The sequence below is a fragment of the Orbicella faveolata genome, unplaced genomic scaffold (genome assembly GCF_042242905.1).
Source record: "Orbicella faveolata isolate gen_17 unplaced genomic scaffold, um_ofav_v1 contig_3, whole genome shotgun sequence".
NCBI classification, from domain to species: Eukaryota; Metazoa; Cnidaria; class Anthozoa; order Scleractinia; family Merulinidae; genus Orbicella; species Orbicella faveolata.
In genome coordinates this window covers 17810001-17834192 of record NW_028301558.1, presented here as the reverse complement: position 1 = coordinate 17834192, position 24192 = coordinate 17810001, and the positions used below count along the sequence as shown (strand labels likewise).

The window sequence follows — 24192 nt, the reverse complement described above, 5'->3', positions numbered from 1 at the left end:
CCTCAGCGAACATAAGCATAAACAGAAGTATAAGAAGAACGCTTATAACTGAACAGTCCACTGCTCGACCCACTGCACACGACTGCGTACTTCCTTTGTTGCTGACCAGAGGAACCCAGGCTCAGAAGCAGACAAGCGTGACGAAGTCACGTGCAGTATCCAAAGACATCGATACTTCTCGCTGGTATCGATATTTCTCGACGCGAACTCGGTTATCGAATATTTGGTATCGGTATCGACTCATCTTTAGCACCGATTTGCACAAATCATTCATGGCGAGTTTTCCCGTATTTCAAGTAACAGAGGGGGAATGGACATCTGAAAAATTCATTGACGTGCTGGGCATGAAAATCTCCGTACTTTTCACTCCCGATCCTCAGTTGCTTTCCGATTTTATCACAAATTTTCAGACGAGACCGGATGACGTTTTCGTGGTCACATATCCCAAGTCAGGTGAAGCAATACATCATAATGTGTATAAACGTTCTTAAGAGTTATTATCCAGTAGACATGACATGTCAGGGACAACTAGTAGTTAAATCTGGGGCATTGTTGACCCTTATAAACGTGTCCAGTGGACACTGGCGTTAAACTCGGGGCTTTGGAGAGACTCACTGGCTCGACTGGTCAGAGAACATAGCTTTCTCTCACTTATGTGTACAGTAAGGCGTGACATGATTTCGGTGGAGTTATTGTGTTCGTGACCGTGGTATTGCGCAACGTACTGTGACATTATTGTGACAGTCAAGTACAGGCAACTAACTCTATTTTATACTTTTTACCATAAAGGTATTTGCAGCGTCAAAAAGGTATGCTTTTTGAGCTGTTTCCGTCTGAAACAGGGTGTAGATTCGACTTTTTGTTCTGAAATAGAGTAGGATTATCACTCTGAATCGGATCTAATTGGGCATTTCTCCTCAAATGTATACGCAAACGAAGGGCATTTCTGATTAGCCGAGGTCATTATTAGAGATGTGCGCTAATTTTAGACCTCAGAACAAGGGTATCGAGCGTTAACAAGGAAAATAATGTTTAACAAATGCTGGACGAGGCTGAGCTAAATATCGTTACTCACTGTCACTGGCGAGCAGATCAATATTTTCCCGAAGTCATCTTACGCAAATAATTGATCTGTGAGACCCTGAAATATCACGATATTTTGCGACGATGAAGTTCAATAATTCGGGATAATTGTTTAATCATTCGATCACCAAGAGGGTGGCAAAGGTGGGGTACCAATCACGCATCATGCTGAATTTTTCTATTACACCACGCATCACGGAGAATTTTTTTCACCAATCACGCGTCACGTAAACAGAAGTAAGTACACCGCCAATTTTACTTTCTCGACCCTAAAAGCGTCGTTAAAAGAAGAACTTTGCCGATTCAACCACAATAATGCATCGGCGAATAAGTGACCTCTCACGCGAAAACGTTCCTTACGGTATCCGTTCGAACGGCTGAACGCACGGCAAGTGAACTAGCCTGCGAACAGGCTTCCAGCTCTCGGCTCTCCCCGCTCGCTGTAGACCACACTTGGCTAGCTCGCACTAACCCATCAACCCAACCAGGAGCCTGTTCGCAGGCTACAAGTGAACGGATAATTTGACTAACGATAGTCAATTTACTTGTTCCAAGATATCTTAAGACCACTTGGTTGTACATGAGTTGATAACCACTGAATATAATGACCAATGACTCTAGAAACGATTTAATGAAATGCAAACTGTGAATTAAGGTAAATGTGAGGGATTCATGAGATGTGGGCTGTTTAGGTATATGTTGAGAATTAATACGATGAAAGCTGTGTAGGTATATGTGGGGGATTAATGAGTTGTAGGCTGTGTAGGTATATGTGGGGAATTGACGAGATGTAGGCTGTGTAGGTATATGTGAGGGATTAATGAGATGTAGGCTGTGTAGGTATATGTGGGGAATCAATGAGATGTAGGCTGTGTAGGTATAAATGAAAGATTATTGAGATATAGGTTGTGTAGGTATGATTTGGGGGATTGATGAGATGTAAGCTGTGTAGGTATATTTGAAGGATTTATAATGAGATGTAGGCACTGTAAGTATATGTGAGGGACTAATGAGCTGTAGGCTATGTAAGTATATGTGGGGGATTAATGAGATGTAGGCTGTGTAGGTACATGTGAGGGATTAATGAGCTGTAGGCTGTGTAGGTATATGTGAGGGATTCATGAGCTGAAGGCTGTGTAGGCGTATGTGAGGGATTAATGACATGTATGCTGTGTAGGTATATGTTGGGGATTAATCTAATGTAGGCTTTGTAGGTATATGTGGAAGATTATTGAGATGTGAGCTGTGTAGGTATGTTTGGGGGATTAATCTAATGTAGGCAGTGTAAGTATATATTAGGGATTAATGAGCTGTAGGTTGTGTAGGTATATGTGGGGCATTAATGAGATGTAGGCTGTGTTGGTATATATGAAGGATTAATGAGCTGTAGGCTGTGTAGGTATATATGGGGGATAAATGAGATGTACTGGCTGTGAGGTATATATGGGGGATTGATGGGATGTAGGCTGTGTGTAGGTATATGTGAGGGATTAAAGAGATGTACTGCTGTGTAGGTATATGTGGGGGATTAATGAGATGCAAGCTGTGTAAGTATATGTGGGGGATTAATGAGATGTAGGCTGTGTAGGTATGTGCAAGGGATTAATGAGCTATAGGCTGTGTAGGTATATGTTGGGGATAAATGAGATGTATTGCTGTGTAGGTATATGTTGGGGAGAAATGGGATGTAAGCTGTGTAGGTATATGTGGGGGATTAATGAGATGTAGGCTGTGTAGGTATATTTGGGGGATTTAATGAGATGTGGGCTGTGTAGGTATATGTGGAAGATCATTGAGATGTGGGCTGTGTAGTTATATGTGGGGGATAAATGAGATGTAGGCTGTGTAGGTATATGTGGGGGATTGATGGGATGTAGGCTGTGTAGATATGTGAGGGATTAATGAGATGTATTGCTGTGTAGGTATATGTAGGGGATTAATGAAATGTAGGCCTTGTTTGTATATGTGGAAGATTATTAAGATGTACTGCTGTGTAGGTATATTTGGGGGATTAATGAGATGTAAGCTGTGCAGGTATATGTGGGGTATTAATGACATGTAGGCAGTGTAAGTATATGTGAGGGATTAATGAGCTCTAGGTTGTGTAGGTATATGTGGGGGATTAATGGAATGTAATCTGTGTAGGTATATGTGGGTGATTAATGAGATGTAGGATGTGTAGATTTATGTGGAGCATTAATGAGATGTAGGCTGTGTAGGTATATGTGAAGGATCAATGAGCTGTAAGCTATGTAGGTATATGTAGGGGATTAATGAAATGTAGGCTGTGTAGGTATATGTGGGGGATTAATGAGAAGTGGTCGGTGTAGGTATATGTAGAGGATTAATAGAATGCAGGCTGTGAGGGGATATTAGGGGGATTTTTAGGGGGTGGTTTAGGAATAATACTTGAATATACATCCAGGAGGTATTGTTTCAAGACAGATTAAGAGAGATGTGTATATTGCGGTGGAGTTAACTGGCCGCCCAACCATCCGGGTGGTGTCGCACTTATAAAGTGAATGAACAAAAAGGCTTGGCTTTGAGCCAGTGAGAAAGCACTGACGTCGTAGCTAAACTGGAGAAACGATTTTCTGACACCGGCTGGATTTGATTATTCAAAATGGCGGACATACCTTAATTCAAGGCTATAATATGCTAATTTGCGAAATATTCTTTATATGCACGCTTATGTTTTGTAACGGCTATGTAATTTATGCTATAAATACAGTTGTATAATATACGCGTTCCTGAGTTACAGTAGCCGGATTAAACCTTGATTGACTACGTTCGTTTAAGGTTCTCTCTGCTATCTAATATCACACGTTGCAGCGAAAGGGTAGTTCAAATTCCTTGACAACGTCTACCGTCTACGAATGCCTACGAGCGAAAACAACTTCCGGTACCTTGCCGCCTAAAGCATCACTTTATTCAATGTTATTCCTTTAGATATCATTGTCTCCGCAACATTTAGATTTGTGGTCAATTAAGTAGCGAGATCCCCGAGAACTGGAAGCTATGGAAAGAGAAGTACGGTAATAATTACTCTGTTTGGAGCGGGAAAGCGCCGAGTATCAACTCGTCATGTTCAAGGACGTTATTGATGGCGATGACCTTTAAGTGTTCGAAGCCTTAAGCTATACTGACGAAGAAGATGCAAACGATTGACGTGTAGTAATGGGGAAGATGAAAAGGTATTGCATCGGCGAAGTAATGTAAACGAGATTTTTTCAGCAGGAGGGGAAAACTTCCTATCGAAACGCTGGACAACGTAATCGCTGAACTAAGAAGAACCTTGACAAAGAGCTGCAATTTATGTGATTTTTTACGGGTTTTACACGATACTCTAATCTGCGTTCGACTGGTCTTAGGATAAAACATGAGCAAAGCCCAAAGCAGCCACTTAGGATGAAAGACCCCACGTTAAACAAGTGTCATCCGCAAGCTTTGAGCTCCTTGTTTAGTAATTTCCATTGGAAAAGTGCACGTTTTCATGAGCCACAATACGGCCGAATTCCTCTGGACTACAAACCTTTACCTGCCTTTAGATCCTCATTTGAAAATTAACTTAAGAGCGAACTTTGAAGGCATCGTTCTTCTCTCGAAAGCCGCTCGAAACTACTCGAAGCTGAAAGCTTAGCTGAAGTCCCGTTTGTGATTGACAGCTGCCGCTTCGTTAGCCAATCAAATTAGTTAAACAATTCTAACGTGGATTGTTATTGGCTTATTTTAGCGTGCTTTATCAGAGAACAGAGCACGGCTGACGCCACTTTGACTCGTTTGGAAACTAAAGTTTGGTTTGAAAATTCAGCCGAATGCGTGGCGAAATTATTGGATTCTTTATCATAAAACAAATAAAGAAGTCTCGACTGTGCTCTGTTCTGTTGTAAAGCGCTTAGGAAGCGGTAGAGCACTCAAGAACTAGGGAAAAACACTTCTTTCGTGCTCTACCGCTTCCTAAGTGCTTTACAACAGAACAGAGCACAGTCGAGACTTCTTTGTTTGTTAATTATTGCATACTAAATTGAACATCATTTCGTTTAGGGACAACTTGGGTTCAAGAAATTGTCTGGCAGATTTTTAACGAAGGACAAGTCAAAAGTGACCACATTAATAAACGAATTCCGTTCCTGGAATGGTCGTCAACCAATCCAGTTGAGGAGCATCCTGACTTCGACGCTCTGCCGAGTCCCCGCATTTTAAAGGCTCACCTTCCCTACAATATCGTCCCTAAAAGTGCAAATGAAGACATCAAGTGTAAATATATTTACGTTGCTCGCAATCCAAAGGATGTTGCAGTATCGTTTTTTAAATTTGTGACAAGTTTGAAGTTTTTTGAAAATGGTTTTAATGGACCATGGGAGTTTTATGCCAAGTTATTTGTGGAAGGAAATGGTAAGTTTGGTAATTAAATGAGCCTTAAGACTCCAGAAAACCTGATACTGCTCTATAAATACCCTTTACTTACATTTCTTGTATTGGTTTGGGGAGCAGGGTTGGCGCAGTGGTGAGAGCGCTCGCCTCCCACCAATGTGGCCGGCTTCGATTCCAGCCCGGTACCATATGTGGGCTGAGTTTGTGGTTGGTTCTCGCCTTGTTCCTAGCGTTTTTCCCCGGGTGCTCCGGGTTTCTTGCCTCCACAAAAACAACACTCCAAATTACAATTCGATCAGGACAGTAGACTACGAGTAGTCCCTCTTTCGCTTAGTCCGTCGTGCGCGACGCGAAAGAAAACTGCGAGAGAAAAATAGCCGCGCAAATCCTGGGGACGAGGGGCGCGCGAAAGGAGGAACTACCGCCTAAGCCCAAGAGTTTGACCTCTCACGGCCGAGTGATTTTTCGGTGTAGGATTTCTCATCTTGACGTCCTCTTGTTATCGCCTGTTGTCAATAACCCTGGGAGATATCCTGAATAAAATTGCTCGATTCTACTACTCTTCAAGTAACTAGGCAGAAACATGCTGTGAGAAGTATATCTTCGTTCAGTGTTCGTTCAGCGAAATTGCCAAAGAAGTTTTAAAAAGAAGACAGCGAATGAGGCATCTTGCAACGATTTTCGCTGCGTCTGCAAAATCTAAAAGTTATTAGGAAGATTTCAAATGCAGAGTTTCAGCCGAGAATTTACACTATGTATTTGACATAGGAGATCATCCAACTGCAGATAGCAGCGGAAAGTTTCAGGTGAATGTGTGGTTTCAAGTGAAAGTCCGGTTCAATCTTTCAAATGGACGGCAGAAAGGCCAAGCTCACCAGTGAATTCATATTCGCTGACTTGGACGATGCTGTTGAGCGGTGAACTAACACGCTCGCAGTCGGGTTGGAGGTGGAAAGCTTTGCCAAATAAAACACTTGATAAGTTTTAAATCTTACAAAAGCCTTTTGGCAGAATCGGAAGGAAGAACATCACGGCAACGGCTTGCGAAGCGCGATTCCAACTCTTCGATTTGCTCCGGTTCCAAAACATTCCTGCAAGACATCACACGTATCTCGAATGTTGACAACGCGTTGTCAACGCTCGTAACATAAACCAATCATATTTTTACGTTGTGAGAGCAACGCATGATTCAAACTCTTGGGCTTAGGCGGTAGTCCCTCCTTTCGCGCGCTCCTCACCCCCAGGATTTCGCGCGGCTATTTTTTTCTCGCAATTTTCTTTCTCGTCACGCACGACGGACTAAGCGAAAGAGGGACTGCTCGTAGTCTATCAGGACAGAGGATCTGCATGATGTGGCGTCCGCTATAAATATTGCAATATAAAGGAGAATTGTGTGGCATATCAAGCATTTCAATTTGTCAAGTTGTACAACTCCTTTTTCCTCATCTGACTCAACTAACTCGTTCGGCTAAGGTCAGGGTTGGGATAGGGGGGAGGGGGGATCTTCTTTACCAGTAACAGAGCTTAAGGGTTTTATCAGACAGTTTTTCATTTTTAACCTGGAAAATAGCATAGCTATTTTGCGGGCGTGGAAAAGCTTATAGCTATTGTGCAAGTTGTAAGTTTGAAGGCGAATTACACTCCTTCGCTCGTTCGTGTTTGACATTTTGTACACCCGCCGTCCAGTGCATGTATAAGGCGATCAAAACGTTGATTGGTTTTAGTCGAAGAGAAAACGCTGCCTATCCGATTTAAAATAGTATCTGTTAGCTTCTTTTAGGGCTTAAATAAAGCTCGAACCCCATCTAGATTGATCGCAGTAGGGGGTTTAATCTGAATTTGCCGAGAAGCATCCCCAACCATGGCACATGGGAGTGCTCTCTCGTCAGATCGTTGAAAACCACGAGACAATCACATGTTCTGGTGACCTCTTTTCGTGATTCCTGTTAATGGTTCTGAATTGATCATTTATTACAAACAGTGACCTGGAACCTCTGGAATGACCATGTTTTGGGATGGTGGAATCACAAAGATGATCCAAATGTGTTGTTTCTCAAATACGAAGATTTGCAGAAGGTTTGTTAAATGAGACCCGTATTTTGTTGCAGGCTCTAGCCAAGTCAATTGTGAGCACGCTTACTTTTCCGAATTTCCCTCCTGCCCGCGCTTCTCAGGCTCTGAGTCATTAGCCGAGATAACCTGTTTCGCGAAGGCGATAGGAAAGGAAAAAAGGAAAAAAAAGATTTTCTTAATCCCGGCCCCCGCGAATAGAAGAACTCTTGACCGCGCGAGTATGATTAAAACCTCTCTGAATTTTAATACTCTCGCCTATCTTCCTATAATATGTTTAATTTTAACGTTGATAATACATTGCCAACCCTTACCACATGTTAGAGAAGCTTCAAAAAAGCTTCGAGAAAAAAAACGTTTGACATATAGAACCTCAATATAAACTCAAGAAAATAGCAAGAGAATACGATCTGAAAATAATAATTTTCTCTCCTTTAGGATCTACTTTCCCATGTTCGAATGATCGCCAACTTCCTCAACAAGCCGCTGTCAGATGAACTCATCAGTCGCATTGTTGAACAGTGTACTTTCAGTGGAATGAAGAAAAATGCGGCAAGCTACCTACTTAAGAAACCTGGTATGGGCGAAACATCGCTTCTTCGGAAGGGCGTGGTTGGAGACTGGAAGAATTACTTCACTCCAGAACTGAATGAGAGATTTGAAAATGAAGTGTTGGCAAAATTGAAAGGAAGTGGATTAGAGTTTGACTTTGAGATATAGTGGACCTAGGCTTTTGCCGATTGTTCTCGTAAAAACAGCATATTATGCACCCAGGAGTGCTCAGAATTTTTGGCTATAATGCCGATATTACGGTAGTTTGTCAAAATTATTCTTCCTACTAGGGCTTTCCAGAAGTTGCTCGGCAACTTTTTGGCAACTTTTTGCATTTCTAGCAACTTTCTTCGTCTCGAGCAACTTTATGCATTCTAAGCAATTTCTAGTTTTCTATCAATTCTGAGAAAACGGAGAAGCTCTTAGTGCTTAAAATTGGCCTTGCTTCCATATTTCACAATGTCTTAGTAGACAATTTATTAATTTATTAATTTTCAATTTTTAAAAAATTCAAAATGGTGGACGAAGATTCACACTCGACTGACTCGAGCGTCTCAGGTGAACAATTTTACAAGATTAATATTGATGCGTAGTCTTTACTCATACATTTTTTATTTTAATCGAGGACAAAGTTAATTATTTAGCAACGCTGGTTACGCCGCAAAATTGCGTAAAAATGCTTCGAAATCTTACTTTTGTTCTACTTTTGCATCAGACCAAATAAAGGAAGAGAGCAACGATTTTTTTTTTTTTAGCAACTCTTGAGTAGCTTTCGGTACAAAAGGCAACTTTTGACTTTTTTAGCACATCAGTTTGAACAACTTTTTGAGAAATTGAGGGCAACCTTTTTAGGAAATCTCGAGCAACTTGTGGAAAGCCCTACTTCCTACCATCACAATTATGCTACTTGGCTTTAAAAGATAACGACAGAACAAGACGAATAAAATCAAAGCAAGGAACAAACCCTCATCTAGTGACTACAGGTTAATTTTTAATAACTATCCAACAAGTCTCGTTACATGCCTTACATATCATGTGCAATAATTCTTCAGAATTAGCAAATATTCATATTATCTTACCTGTAATATCAATCACGATTCGTCAATGTGAGGGAATAAATTTCAATGTTGTTGTCTTTGGCACTTCAATGAAAAAAGATACTGACATTGATTGTACCGTTGTTGATTTAATCGTGCGGCAAAAGTACTGGTAACTACTAGTTTCTTAATTTATAAGTACCCACTGCGAAAATGGCAAGAAGTCTAATTTATATTTTTAACCGAACTTTCTAGAGCCTTCTTGGAGTCTATTTTGGAACGTAAAATACACATAAAGTAATTTATTCAACAACCTTTGGACGAGGTTGAACAAAAATCTAGATGCTGTCGTCATAGGTTAGGCAAGTTTGCATTGTAAACTGATGAACCTCAAAAAGCCTATGAAGCAAAAAATAATTGCTGCTTATGTGAAAGGCTTTCCAAAGTAAAGAAAAATGGTGTTTACTTTTTTGGAATATCTTCTTTCTTTTTAGAGATATTCCCGTTTTTGCACTATTCAAATAAGGAAAGTGATGAATGTCTGTACATACATTGGAGCAGTGTTCTTTAAACTTGGCACCAGAAATGTACATCACAAAAAAAACAAAGTGACAGTCATTGTGCCGTTGCCATGACAACAGTTATGCCACTGGTCTTGTTCTAATTAGGACTAAAATTCCCAGATTTTGTCTTGAACAAGGATCATCCACTCCCAACATTCTAATGAGGAGAGTTAAGACAATATACGAACCATGTGTGCTCCGAGCAAGACCCTCTGGCCCACTTTAAAGGGTTGCAAATAGGGATATTTGGTTTTTCACAGACAGAGACTGGAGCCAAGAGTATTGCCATGGCAACAACAGAATAGGTGTCATTCTGTTTCTTTTTTGATGTACTTAATTAAGGTGTTTTACGGTTAAAGAAGAACTTCTTATGACGTCATCACTTTCCTCATTTGGATAATACAAAAACGTAAATATCTCCAAAATGAAAAAGGATATTCGAAAAAGGAAAGCGCCATTCTTCTTAACTTGGAAAAGCCTTTCAAATCAGCAGCAAGTATGTTTACTTCATAAGAACTTTAAAGAAGCTGTTCGTATTTCTTTGTTGTCGATTTGTTATTGTTTGCTTAGCCAATAGATAACTGATATCGACGACTAACCAACGTCATCAATGACTAATCAATGTATTCAGTGACTGATGATGGGAGTTTGTTGGCCTATTGATTAACCATCGATTGCTTATCGATCATCGGTAATAATCAATGACTGATCAACTGATTACCCATAGATTGCCCATTGATTACTCATTGATTTCATTGATGTTATCGATTAGTTACATCTGGGCATATCTTGTCCCAGAGATAGAAAGGCAGCCTCGTTCAAGGGAAAAATCCTGGAAACGAGATTGTTAGGGAAGCAAAAAGCAGCAGATCTTGTTAAGTGGGAACTCCCTCCCACCCCCCTTCCCCTAAAGATCCCATATATAGGAGTTCCCCACGGGGTAACCGGAAACGTCCACAGAAAAACACTCCATGTTTAATACACGGAGACGCTCTTTGTGCACGTCACGCAATCTTTCCTCGCTATTTGGAAGGACCTCGTGACGAGGCAAAAGAACGCATTCTCAGGAGGTTGCCCCGATTTAGTTGTGTGATGGCCGATACTATTTTTTTTCAGACCGATATGATACCGAGTACGTTTCTGAGGGTCTCAATGGGGTTAGACGTTAGCTATAAAACGGGCCAGAAATTTAGATCGGAAACTTTTAACCATTAACCGTCAACACTGATTAACTGTCAAAAAATTAGACTAAATAAAGATTTTTTTGTGTCGTGTATTGTGGTAACTATGGTGGTCTACAAATCGTGTAATAATACCTTTTTCCATCCCGGAATGGTCCTAAGACCTTAAATATGTTTTACAGTAATCAAAATAAATTTCTGATTTTTTTAAACAATGGAATGTAATTTCTAAGAGTTCCCTTAACCCTAAAGAGAACCGTTAGCCGTAAAAAAGCGTCGTTAGCCGTAAGAGACCATCGATTCTGACTTTTTTCTTCGATCTTAATATCGATGTCGATATTGTGACGTCATCGAGTTACCTGTTTGTCACGTGATCTGTACATGTTTTACCAAAGGCAGGGTTGTCTCGCACTATAAATTTTGATTGTTGTTCAGTATTCTACTTGACAACACAGAAGACGTCAAACGTGGTAAGAACAAAAATGTGGCACAGGAGGCAACAGCCGAGTGTGTCACTAAATTTTGACGTCTTCTGTGATCAGTTACTGCACATGGAATCTATTTATTTTAAACAATTAAAAAATAATAAAATGTTAATACGTACGAGTTCGTAATATATATCCTACGGGTATATTACGAACTCACAGCGTGACGAAATCCCAGTTGGCTTGGTAGTTGAGTTGCAATTGGTAGAGCGCTGGACCGGGTCATGGGTTATAATCACGTTCAGGCTTGAATGTTGTTTAGGCTTCGACTGTTCAAGTTGTGTATATAACTGCGATGATCAACCATGTCTTCATATCTTTCTACTCTTTCTCCACAGTTCAAATATGTGATCTTTCATATATTCACCTGTGTTCGCTAGTATAGTCAAGTATGTTGCTTCCTTTTATGGATATCATATTTATTCTCGTCCGGCGGCTTCGTCAGAGATTGCTGTAGCTTTACTTCGAGAAAGCTAAACGTTTGTGTAAAGACGTTCTTATGTTTCCTGCATCAATTCGATTGAACTTTTGTCTCTCGAGCTCGATATATAGGTTTAAGCCTCCTTTGTCCCCCCTGGTACCACATGAATCAAATACAGCTGTTTACGCGCAAGTCTGTTGACTGTTTTGCGTGTACATATCATTGTTTGGCTTTGTTCAGGCGAGACAATGGTTTCAATCCTCTAGGAGGATCTTAGTCATCGGTTGCAGACATTTAATTTTCTGTACGTCTGTAGTTGTTGGCGCAACTCGCATATATGTGAGAATGTTAATCAATTAAAGAAAATTTACAACATGTGAGAGAATGTTAGATATTCTGTGGCTAGGCACAATTGCAAACTTCTCGCGGTGTTTGCCTTTGAGGCGGATCGAAAATGCCTGGTTTCTGGTACATGCCACCCGCGCGGTTTGTGGAGAAAATGATCGATTAACCAATTAACAGACGGCAAATGTCTTACGTAATGTAGATTATTGTGACACCAAATCAGCGTACTTTCCAATCATTCCAGGTTAACCACCCGGAGTGCGGAGCACGATTAGCGACCCCGCTACACAGGCGTCCCTTTTTACGACTTTTTTTTAGGGGAGGGGGAGGATGTACACAGGCAAGGGATAATCTCTTGACACAGGGTACAACAACACAGACAAGCAAGTCAAAGGTTTTTAATTCATTAACTAAGACATATGTTTAATTAATAATTGTTTTTCCTTTTTTTCAAACCTTTTAGTTCTGATCAAGAACATAATCATCACTGCAGTAAATGCAAGGTCCACTGCACAAGACTGCACGCTTGCTTTGTTGCTGACCAGAAGAGTGCAGGCTCAGAAGGAGACAAAGTGTGACCAAGTCGCGTGCGGTATCGATCGCCTGAATAGCGGTATTTTCCGAACCGATCTCGGTATCGAATATTTGGTATCGTTATCGGCCCATCTTTAGCACTGATTTGCACAAATAATCATGGCAAGTTCTCCTGTCTTTCAAGTAACAGAAGGCGACTGGACATCTGAGGAATTCGTTGACGTTTTGGGCCTGAAAATTTCTGCATTTTTCACTCCCGATCCTCAGTTGCTTTGCGACTTTATCACGAATTTTCAGACGAGACCGGATGACGTTTTCGTGGTCACATATCCCAAGTCAGGTGAGGCAATACTTGATCAAAAGGTGTGAAAACGTTCCTTAGAAGGGTTACTGCCCAGTGATACGTCAGGGACAAATAGCGTTAAACTCGGGGCATTGCGGAGGCTCAGGATTTAACAACGATAGAGGGCAACGCTTGTTCTGACGTGACAGAACATTTCTTTATAAAAATTGACAAGTTTGGAGTGTCATATTTGCAATTCCAGGGGATTCTTTTGATGCTTCGCATATTTTCTAAATTCGGCATAATAATTAGAGCGGTGAGGCTTATTTTTTTGTCTGGATGAAAAAAATCGGAATTGCGTGACATCGGTAAAAAGGTCCATTGAAATTGGGCATTCGAAGCTCTCCTCAATTGTATTTATTTTTTAACAACCGAGTTCGAAGTAGCCGAAAGCATTAAATAACGGGTAAAAAAGAACAAATTCAAGGGACAAGAGGCTTTACGAAGCGTAACCGGGTTGCTTTTGGAATACCAATCAGGGAAATTAGTGGAAACAAGAGATTATGATCTGATTTCTTGGTGGAAAATAATAACCAAGGCTGAGCTCTGTGAATTAAAAGGGACCAAGCCAACCCTCGCTGTATTAATTTCTGAATATAAGGCTTTGTACACTTGCTCGCCAGTCCACCACTGGCGGACGTTTAAACAGATCCCCGGATGAGCAACATCATTTTCCATTAAAACAAATCAAATTTGTAGCTTGTGCGCAGTTAAGTCAATTACAGACGCCCGTGGGTAATTCAGCGTTGAACGTAACTGTGCGTCACGGTCGCTGAATTCACTGCTTGAATTGGCGATAATTTTGTTAAATATGACTGAAAACTAAACTCTAAGTACCAATATAACCAGTTGAAAAAACAACCAAAAGAACAAGAGTAAAGGAAAGCAATATAATTATTTTTAGACGATTTTGCATTATTGTTAAGAAATAAATCAAAAAAGTGTATAATACCACAATTTCATACACAAAATGTGGTTTTGTTGGATTATGCAACCAAAAATGTCATGTTTCATAGGGGAGTGGGTCATGTAATTTTCAACCCTCATAAGGGTTGGGTCATTCAGTTTTGTGCCACATGGAAGGCGTGGGTCATGTGTTATCTAACCACCACATATTTAAATGCTCTGACCCACCCTCCCCCCCTTTACTTTTTGACTAGCCCCTTAGTGCTTTGATTCAAACTTTCCGTCGACGATCCTTGGCCTTTTCACCTAGAAGGACCCCCCGGGATTCGACAGTGGTTTTGAGGAAGGGGTGACCTCAGGTTCCCAAGCCACGAGTCTGGATCGCTCTGCTCACTAACTGATTTTGCCTTACGTCTCACAAGGAGACTGTCTGTGTTCACCAGCTAGTGTGCACGAACAATTTTCTCTGCACATTTTAAAGTTAGAACTGAAAGGCGATTACCGTATGTCAATTTTAGTTACTGAATATACGAAATATCTTTAATTTGAACAGCGAAAAAGATGAAAAGATCTGAATGATCAACGCATTCTTCACTATCAATGAGTATATTAAGAGATCACAACGTAACTAGGTCCCAGTTGGCTTGATAGCTTCATTGTTAGAGCACTGCACTGTATCGCGGAGGTCATCTTCACAGCTGCTTAAGTTGTGGGCATAACTTGATCATCTGTCATATCTTTGCATTGATATCACTGTATGTCAACTTTATTACATACTAAATTTAACATTATTCGCTTACTAACAGCTCTAGTGGTGGAGAAGCCAAAGGAGTACTCACAGAAAAATTTGGAGGGGTTGTACGGCTCGCTTCCCAAAACCTTACCCTATTTGTGACCAAAATCTGCGATTTTCCCTACCCTATTTATAACCGGAACAAAAATTTGATACCCTATTTATGACCGTTGCGGCTGACACAGCTGCCCTAAACATAGTTTTGAAGGGCTTTTGTTATGGTCTTATCGATAATGATGGAAAAGCTGTAGCTTCTTCGGAACAACATACCCAACTCAAGACTAAAGTACAAAAACCATACCCTATTTAAGACCAAAATGGCCAAAATCGATACCCTATTTATGACCAAAAAGGCTGAAAAACCCTACCCTTTGGTGCCGTACATACCTAAATAGCCCATTTAAGGGAGTACCCCCAGGTGGAGAAGCAGCCTGACTTTCCTTGTGGTAGCATCTTGACTTCACGAGTGCTTTTTACTGTGTCACATCTCTCCTTATGTATTCTCTGACAGTTGCGTTTTGCGTTTTTTCCTAACAATGCCAGCTGGCTTTATCTTTACTGCTTCGATATAACAATGGCATAACACCCATAGAATTAAACCTCAGCGTTGTGGCATAAAAATTGCCACCGTTTGCAGACGATCCTTTTCAAAACTCAGTGGCTGATAGCCACTTTGATTATTTTTCATTGAGAGCTGAGGCAAAAAACATTGGAGGCTAACGACTTTATCGGCCTCTCTCATATGTGGAAAGGTTGTGGATTCTTGTCGTCTCGCTTAGGGTGACCAGTACGAAAAGTCGCTATTTAAAGCCGTGTTCTAAGGACCTCTTTTCGTGCTTCCTGTAACTAGTTCTGAATTGATCTTTTCTAACAGTGGCTTGGAACCTCTGGACTGACCATGTTCTGGAATGGTGGAAGTACAAAGATGATCAAAATGTCTTGTTTCTTAAATACGAAGATTTACATAAGGTTTGCTAAATGAGACCTGTATTTTGTTGGGCTTTTGCAGGCTTTAAGTTAGTTCTAAACGTATTTACTTTTCCGAATTTCCCTCCTGCGCGCGCGTCTTAGTCTCTGAGACACTAACTTACGACTTGCTTGTTTTTTTTTTCGCGAAGACGGAAGAAAGGAAAAAAGAACTTTTATCTTACCTCTCGCTCCCGCGAATAAAAGAATGCTTCACTGCACAAACATGGAACTGACTTTCTGTATTGTCCGGCCTATCTTCCCAGTTTTAATTTAACCGCCGCATAACACATTTCAAGACTTCAACTGTCCTTTGATCTACCCCTCACCACATTATAGAGAAGCCTCGAGCCTTAGACTGGGAGTAGTTGAGCTTAGTTGGGTTTTGTCCCTGAAATCCTCCACACGCGGGACTGAGTTTAAAAATTATGACATTTAGGAAAAGAAACGAGGAGAGACAGGAGAAGAGAGAGGAGAAGAGAGAAAGAGAGAGGGAGACTTCTTCCTTTCTCTCGGAGCCCGCAGCTGACGGCTTCACCGATCAATCGCTCGTCAAGCGCTAGGACTAGGACACGACACTAGTCGAACGCTAGGAAAAGAAAGAGACTGTTCGCAGTCTACTTCAAACTCATAAATGACTAAATAATCTATTTCCACCAGTAACAACACCTTCCAAGAAATGATCATGATATACTGAGCTTTTAATCAAAAGAACAATTTACTCCTAGGATCGGAATTTCAATTGGATGAGTATCCGGTGAAACATTTAAAACTCGGATCGTAAGAATCACTTGTTATTTCGTCTTTCTTTAAATATCTTGGTTGGAATATGTTTCCTCTCTTTTAGGATCTGGCATCCCAGTCATTTGGCAGTCACTACACTATTCCAAGATGAATACCCTAAATCCTCTAATTAGTGCCTCCCCTCAAATATGCGCCCCCTTCGAATAAGAGCCTCTCCTATATACGCCAAAATTTTAAATAAGCGCCTCTCCTCGAATAAGCGCTCCCCCCCCCTCCCCCTCTGCCTGTTTTATGGAAGAGTACTTGTACAACAAAGGATGTATAGGTTTGGTCGCCTTTAATCACAAGCAAGTGATTATCGACTCATTCAAGCACTGCACGTCGACCGTCGCAACGGATGGTAGCGAAGACTTGCTGATTCATTGCCTAAACCCCAACCAACCCTGTGCAGCAGGCCTAAACCAGCTTTAAGAGGCTGTCTCTGTAAGAACCGACCACTGATTTTACCTCGAAAATTCGATTTTTCTCATACGCTGAGATTTCGAAGCCCTTACCTAATCAATCACTAAAATGAGTTTTATTTCATTAAAAATTCCAATTGAAGTTTTCTAGGATTGATTGAAGTTCGGTCCGCTCGACACAAGTTTCATGCCCGCCGAAACTGGAAAAATAGCACATATTGCCGGCGCTCTAAAAAAAATAATATTCGCTCAAAAGTCCCAATTCTTTTTTTCAACTATAGATATAACATAGCAGTTTGTTTAGCCATGTTGCAATTATAATTCAATGTTGTTCCTTCAACGGTTAAAAGAAGATTTTCTACCCGTTAAATCGAGTTTTGAACCAAACGCGAAAATAGCTCTACTTTGCAGGCACGTTTTAAAAATGTGGCACCTGTTTGAAACTGCTGAACTACATGGATAGAAAGTATAAATGTCCCTTAATTTAAAACAGTAATAAAATTTGTCTGCTCAATAGGTTTTCAAAACTAACGACCACTTAAAGTTCAGGAAATTCTGAAAATATTCCAGTGAGTAACTATTACACTCGCCTTCGTAAACTGCTTCGATAAATTCCCGTAAATCTCTTACCTGGTTTCAAGATTAAAGTTTTGGTCCTTTGTAGCGATCCTTGAAACCTACGGTAGCATTAAAACTGCCAGCTTTTCCTTCCAACTGTAGGTTTGTATATAGAGTAGATTTATACGTTCCTCATCTGTGTCGAGCGTGACCGCCACATACTTCGATGTTCTTTGTATTAATGACCATTGTTTTCCTCGAAGCCGGTTTAATCATGTAGACTCCTCTTGAAAGGTTTCTATAAGCACTCTTTTGGACAACTCTCGGCACACATACATGTATGAACAGTAAACGGTGATTCGGGAAGCCAAGGAAGGATTGATTAATATGGGGCGCCGTTTGTAAATTTATTATTTAGACCGAATTTATGCCATTTTCCCCTTATTTATAAATAATTGGAAATGCCACAAAATTTGTTTATAAATAAGACACAAGAACTTGTCCGTTGATATGTAAATAATTATTTTAGGTACGTTCTGATTTATAAATAATCTTTTACCATAGAGTTATTATATATAAATAATAAACTAAACAACTTCAATTATTTATAAATCAGGTCATCTCTAAAATAGTTATTTACATATCATAAAGTTTGTAAATGCCATTATTTATAAATAAATTACTTCACCGGGAGTGTAAATTCATTATTTAGAAATAATAAATTTCACCTCGCCGAGTGTAAATTTATTATTTATAAATAATGAACTTCACTGAGTGTGTAAATTCATTATTTAGAAATAATGAATTTCTCCTCGCCAAGTGTTAATTTATTATTTATAAATAATGAACTTCATTGAGTGTGTAAATTCATTATTTAGAAATAATGAAGTTTCATTTCGCCGACTGTAAATTTATTATTTAGAAATAATGAATTTAACCATGTGTGTAAATTCATTATTTAGAAATTCATTATTTAGAAATAATGAAGTTTCATCTCGCCGAGTGTAAATTTGTTACTTAGAAATAATGAACTTCACTGAGTATGTAAATTCATTATTTAGAAATAATGAAAGTATGAATGGCTGACCCAGCGTCTCTTGCCCGATCGATTTCGGAGACTGTTTCTCGTGCTATAAGTGAGACAGTTAATGCTACCCTTGCTCAAGTAGGTAACGGCGGCGGTATGTAGCCTGAAATTCAGCACTGGCGGATCTGGGGGAGGGGCCCGGGGAGCCCGTTCTCCCCCCCTCCCAACCCCCCGCCTCAACTCTCTATTATGGAGTTCTTATTCACTCAGCAATTCGGCGGCTCACACTGCAACAGGAACAACTACGCAAAGGCCGAGGTAACAGGTAAATTTTAAGAAAAGAAACTGCTGCATGAAGAAAATAAAAATCGCTTGGCGTGTTAAGTGAAAGGTCTGATTTCTATTGAAATTCAATAATGGTTTAAACGTAAATGAATTTAGCTTTCCACGTGTACGATCTTTAGACTTGCCTGGAATAGACATGCCCAGCCGTGACTTGATCAAGCCAAACAAAGTGTGTCACACAGCTATCCGTCCAAAGGTCACAAAGGTCACAAAGAATTTAACCTGCGAGCGGGCTCACGTTTGAATCAAACACGCGAGTGACGAAGAGGAATAGCGATCGGCGGGAAAGAGGCGCCAAGAAAGTGACTTTCTCCTCTCGCGGCTTCGCCCGTGGATTTCTCGCTCTCAGCTACGCCGAGCGCGTTTGTGCTCCAACGTGAGCCTGTTCACAGGCTACAAAGAATTATCTAAACATCTAAAGACATTATTCGATTTCCCGATTTTAAAAGTTCTGCATTTTCTTCATGCAGCAATTTCTTGGCTTAAAATTTACCTGTTACCTCGGCCTTTGAGTAGTTGTTGTCGTTGTCGTTGTCGTTGTCGTTGTCGTTGTTCCTATTGCAGTGTGAGCTGCCGAATTGTTGAGTGAATAAGAACTATATAATAGATATTTGAAGCGTGATTCTCGCTTAAACTCAATTAACCAAAATGGGGGGGGGGGGGGGGGGGGGCCTCCCCTAGATCCGCCACTGCTGAATTTCAGGCTGCATACGTACCTGAGCAAGGGCAGCATTAACTGTCTCACTTATAGTGCGAGAAAAAGCCTCCGAAATCGATCGGGCAAGAGACGCTGGGTCAGTCATTCATACTTTTATTATTTCTAAATAATGAATTTACATACGCAGTGAAGTTCATTATTTCTAATTATTATATGGCTGCGTCTCACAAACACTAGGAACTACCGAATTCACGAATATTATTGGCTGAAATCGATATTGACCGCGGTCTAGATTTTCCCATCTAGACCGGCATCTAACTAGACCGGTTTCATTTTGCGTTGACAAAGTAGCAAACTAAAATACAAAAATGTTCACCATTTTCTTTTATTTTCTTCTCAATCATTTATGGCACTGCCAAAAAGCCTGATGACAAAACAAACAAGTAAAGAGAACGAGCAAATGTCGGCAGGTTTAAGTTAAGCTCATCGCCGTTCGCAAGCAAACTGTCGGCAAACCAGTTACATTAAACGAATTAAAGTTTTCTTCTTTGCCATATAATAAACATCTTATTAACCGAGCTAAGTCGGTCTGTATGGGAGAATCTTGACCTCGGTCGTGTGTTCAGACCTCACTGCGTTCGGTCTGTACTCACGACCTCGGTCAAGATTCTCCCACACAGACCTCCAGCTCGGTTAATAAGAGCTAAGTAATAAATTTACATTCGGCGAGATGAAACTTCATTATTTCTAAATAATTAATTTCTAAATAATGAATTTACACACACGGTTAAATTCATTATTTCTAAATAATAAATTTACAGTCGGCGAAATGAAACTTCATTATTTCTAAATAATGAATTTACACACACGGTTAAATTCATTATTTCTAAATAATAAATTTACAGTCGGCGAAATGAAACTTCATTATTTATAAATAATGAATTTACACACTCAGTGAAGTTCATTATTTATAAATAATAAATTTACACACTCAGTGAAGTTCATTATTTATAAATAATAAATTTACACTCGGCGAGGTGAAATTTATTATTTCTAAATAATGAATTTACACTCCCGGTGAAGTAATTTATTTATAAATAATGGCATTTACAAACTTTATGATATGTAAATAACTATTTTAGAGATGACCTGATATATAAATAATTGAAGTTGTTTAGTTTGTTATTTATATATAATAACCCTATGGTAAAAGATTATTTATAAATCAGGACGTACCTAAGATAATTATTTACATATCAACGGACAAGTTCTTGTGTCTTATTTATAAACAAATTTTGTGGCATTTCCAATTATTTATAAATAAGGGGAAAATGGCATAAATTCGGTCTAAATAATAAATTTACAAACGGCGCCCCATAGATTAATGCCACGGCCATTTTGTGTTTACAACAAATGATTTAGTTCCCAATCTTCCCGTGGTATAACGGGAAGATTGGGAACTAAATCACTTGTTGTAAACACAAAATGGCCGTGGCGTTTATCAATCCTTCCTTGGCCTCCCGAATCACCGTTTACTGTTCATACATGTATGTGTGCCGAAAGTTGCCCAAAAGAGTGCTTCTACAAACCCTTCAAGAGGAGTCTACATGATTAAACCGGCTTCGAGGAAAACAGTGGTCAGTAATACAAAGAACATCGAAGTATGTGATGGTCACGCTCGACACAGATGAGGAACGTATAAATCTACTTTGTATACAAACCTACCGTTGGAAGGAAAAGCTGGCAGTTTTAATGCTACCGTAGGTTTCAAGGATCGCTACAAAGGACCAAAACTTTAATCTTGAAGCCAGGTAAGAGATTTACGGGAATTTACCGGAGCACTTTACGAAGGCGAGTGTGTTAGTTACTCACTGGAATATTTTCAGAATTTCCTGAACTTTAAGTGGTCGTTAGTTTTGAAAACCTATTGAGCAGACAAATTTTATTACTGTTTTAAATTAAGGGACATTTATACTTTCTATCCATGTAGTTCAGCAGTTTCAAACAGGTGCCACATTTTTAAAACGTGCCTGCAAAGTAGAGCTATTTTCGCGTTTGGTTCAAAACTCGATTTAACGGGTAGAAAATCTTCTTTTAACCGTTGAAGGAACAACATTGAATTATAATTGCAACATGGCTAAACAAACTGCTATGATATATCTATAGTTGAAAAAAAGAATTGGGACTTTTGAGCGAATATTATTTTTTTTTAGAGCGCCGGCAATATGTGCTATTTTTCCAGTTTCGGCGGGCATGAAACTTGTGTCGAGCGGACCGAACTTCAATCAGTCCTAGAAAACTTCAATTGGAATTTTTAATGAAATAAAACTCATTTTAGTGATTGATTAGGTAAGGGCTTTGAACTCCAAGCTTACGAGAAAAATCGAATTTTCGAGGTAAAATCAGTGGTCGGTTCTTACAGAGACAGCCTCTTAAAAGGGGTTATATTACTTAGAGTCTACTTAGTTCTTCAAGAGAGACAGGATCGTTCTGAAACTTCTATGGGTCCGGACTTACACATATAATTATTACAAAAAAACCAGATCATATCTGACCACGATTTGAGGAAAATGAAATAAGCACCCTTCCCCGTCGATTAAGCGCCTCCCTCGAATAAGCGCCCCCCCGTCTTCTCCTAAACTTTTGAAATAAGCGTCCCGGGCGCTAATTCGAGGATTTACGGCATGTTACTTTCTGTGAGGATTTCTGAAACGATGACAGTCTTTGTGGCAGTTCAGTGTGCACGTTTATCAGCGTACCTAGGCCAATTGTCACGAGAAATATAACTTTGACAAATGGAACCTCGATATAGGCTCAAGAAAATAATACTTCTCTCTCCACTAGGATCTACTTTCCCATGTCCGAATGATAGCAAACTTTCTCGACAAGCCGCTGTCAGATGACCTCTTCAGTCGCATTGCTGAACAATGTAGTTTCAGTGGGATGAAGAAGAATGCTGTTAGTTACCAAATTAAGACAGCTGACCAGGGAGAAACATCGCTACTTCGGAAGGGCGTGGTCGGAGACTGGAAGAATTACTTCACTCCAGAACTGAATGAGAGATTTGAGAATGAAGTGTTGGCAAAATTAAAAGGAAGTGGATTAGAGTTTGATTTTGAGATATAGGAGGAGGCAAGGAGCTGGGGAAAACGGATTTGTAGTGCGTTAGTTTGTTTTAATGACTCGCCACTTACATAGCTAATTTGTCTTGCAGTTAATAAATTACAATAAACATGTATGATCAAAAAATCTGGTACGAATATGATAGAGAACTGTCGTCAAAAGATGCTTTTATAGGCCTGTGGTAGACATTCGCACCAGTACATATACAGAGCTGTTAATAAGCGGACATTAGGAGATAAACTGAACGTGGAATGGATAAAATCAGAAATTATCAAGCAATGTCTATGTAACCAGGGACCGCGGAGACCATCATCTGGCGAAGATGAAACAATTATTAGGGGTCACGTGCACTATTCTGCGGTCAGTTTTGTTACTTTCAAGTGGTAAAATTCATCATGCATACATTATCCATGCCATCTGGAGCCCTAAAAATTCAACCCACGCCAAAAAGTGGAGAAATCAACGGCTAAAGCATTAAAAAAGTAAATCAGTCGAAAGGAAGAAAAATATGCGAAAGCAGAAAGGGTTGCCTTTTCTTTCAAAACTGGTTTTATATTAGTTATTTTTCGGGAAAGATCTAAACTCTTTTGATTTGCAGCTTCATCTGAATGTATAAAATAGCATGAATGCACAATAAAGTGGAATTCTTGGTCGGTTATTCAATGTTCCGGCACAAGGTATAACACGAATGACTGAAAGGTAAGGACATCCGGAAAAATATCCCGTAGTGAAAACGTATTCTAAATACACAGGCTTCAGTTTGTGTCAGTCACGCGATCTATCGAGGGGTGACTTGATTTTCAGAAGCCTTCACTGCGCATTTACACAGTTGCGTGACTCACAATCTCGTACGCGGAGCCCGCGCGTTTTCGGTCAGCTGTGCTAACCGAAAAGATCGCCTCTGATCTGGAAACGAGATTTGTATCCGAATTCGATCAGGGAAATTGCTGAAGTACTGTGCTGCGTTACTAATGATCATGGCGAGTTCTCCATTTGTTCAAGTTACAGAAGGCGAGTGGACGTCGGAAAAACTCATCAACGTTTTGGGCTTGAAAATGCCTCTAGATTTCGCTTCCAATCCTCAGTTACTTTGCGACTTTATCACGAATTTTCAGACAAGGCCGGATGACATTTTCGTGGTCACATACCCCAAGTCAGGTGAGTCAGTATTCGACGTGCGGTATCTTATAGGTGTAATAGGAGGAGGAGGAGGAGGAGGAGGAGGAGGAGGGGGAATGGTCACATGTTCAGGCAGTCACAGAACGTTCTGCACAACCTGCGTACAGTAGAACTAGAACCGAAGCGTTAAAGGACTGGAAAAAGGGGCCGTTCCGACAGGGGCTCGAGCCCTAGATACTGTAAACCTCAGTCACAGCATGACTTTACGTTAATCAGCGTGACGTTACGTTAATCAGCGTTACGTTGCACGGCCCATCATTTAGTTTAAACATAGAGGATATTATCCGGTGGTACATAAGAAGATACGAATTTTCTGTTTGCTTACCACGATAACATAAAGTTCATACCTTCTTGTCTCCTTGTACTGAACGTTCTTTTTATTACATATGGACAATAATACATAACACTTGTTTGCAAATACTGGGTTTCTAAAAGCCGAAAAAG

General features: G+C 40.0%; 2 protein-coding genes and 1 pseudogene across 3 annotated transcripts in view; all 3 read left to right on the top strand.

Annotated features, from left to right (window-relative positions):
* The first annotated feature begins 117 nt into the window (after positions 1–117).
* LOC110047850 (sulfotransferase 1C4-like) lies at positions 118–9245 on the top strand. Its single transcript, XM_089298693.1, has 4 exons — positions 118–453; positions 5128–5478; positions 7439–7533; positions 7966–9245. Exons 1-4 carry the CDS (start codon positions 273–275, stop codon positions 8245–8247), a joined length of 909 nt encoding a protein of 302 aa, XP_089154819.1. The 5' UTR covers positions 118–272; the 3' UTR covers positions 8248–9245.
* Positions 9246–12566: 3321 nt separating this feature from the next.
* LOC149106717 (sulfotransferase 1B1-like) lies at positions 12567–22695 on the top strand. The gene is made up of 3 exons (XM_089298696.1): positions 12567–12985; positions 15562–15656; positions 22291–22695. The coding sequence occupies exons 1-3, from the start codon at positions 12805–12807 to the stop codon at positions 22570–22572; spliced, it is 558 nt and encodes a 185-aa protein (XP_089154822.1). The 5' UTR covers positions 12567–12804; the 3' UTR covers positions 22573–22695.
* A 607-nt stretch (positions 22696–23302) lies between these two features.
* LOC110047899 (sulfotransferase 1C4-like) overlaps positions 23303–24192 on the top strand; it is a 5600-nt pseudogene continuing 4710 nt past the window's right edge. Inside the window, exon 1 of the transcript XR_016210002.1 lies at positions 23303–23727. The product of XR_016210002.1 is annotated as a sulfotransferase 1C4-like (transcript). The remainder of the gene's footprint in view (positions 23728–24192) is intronic.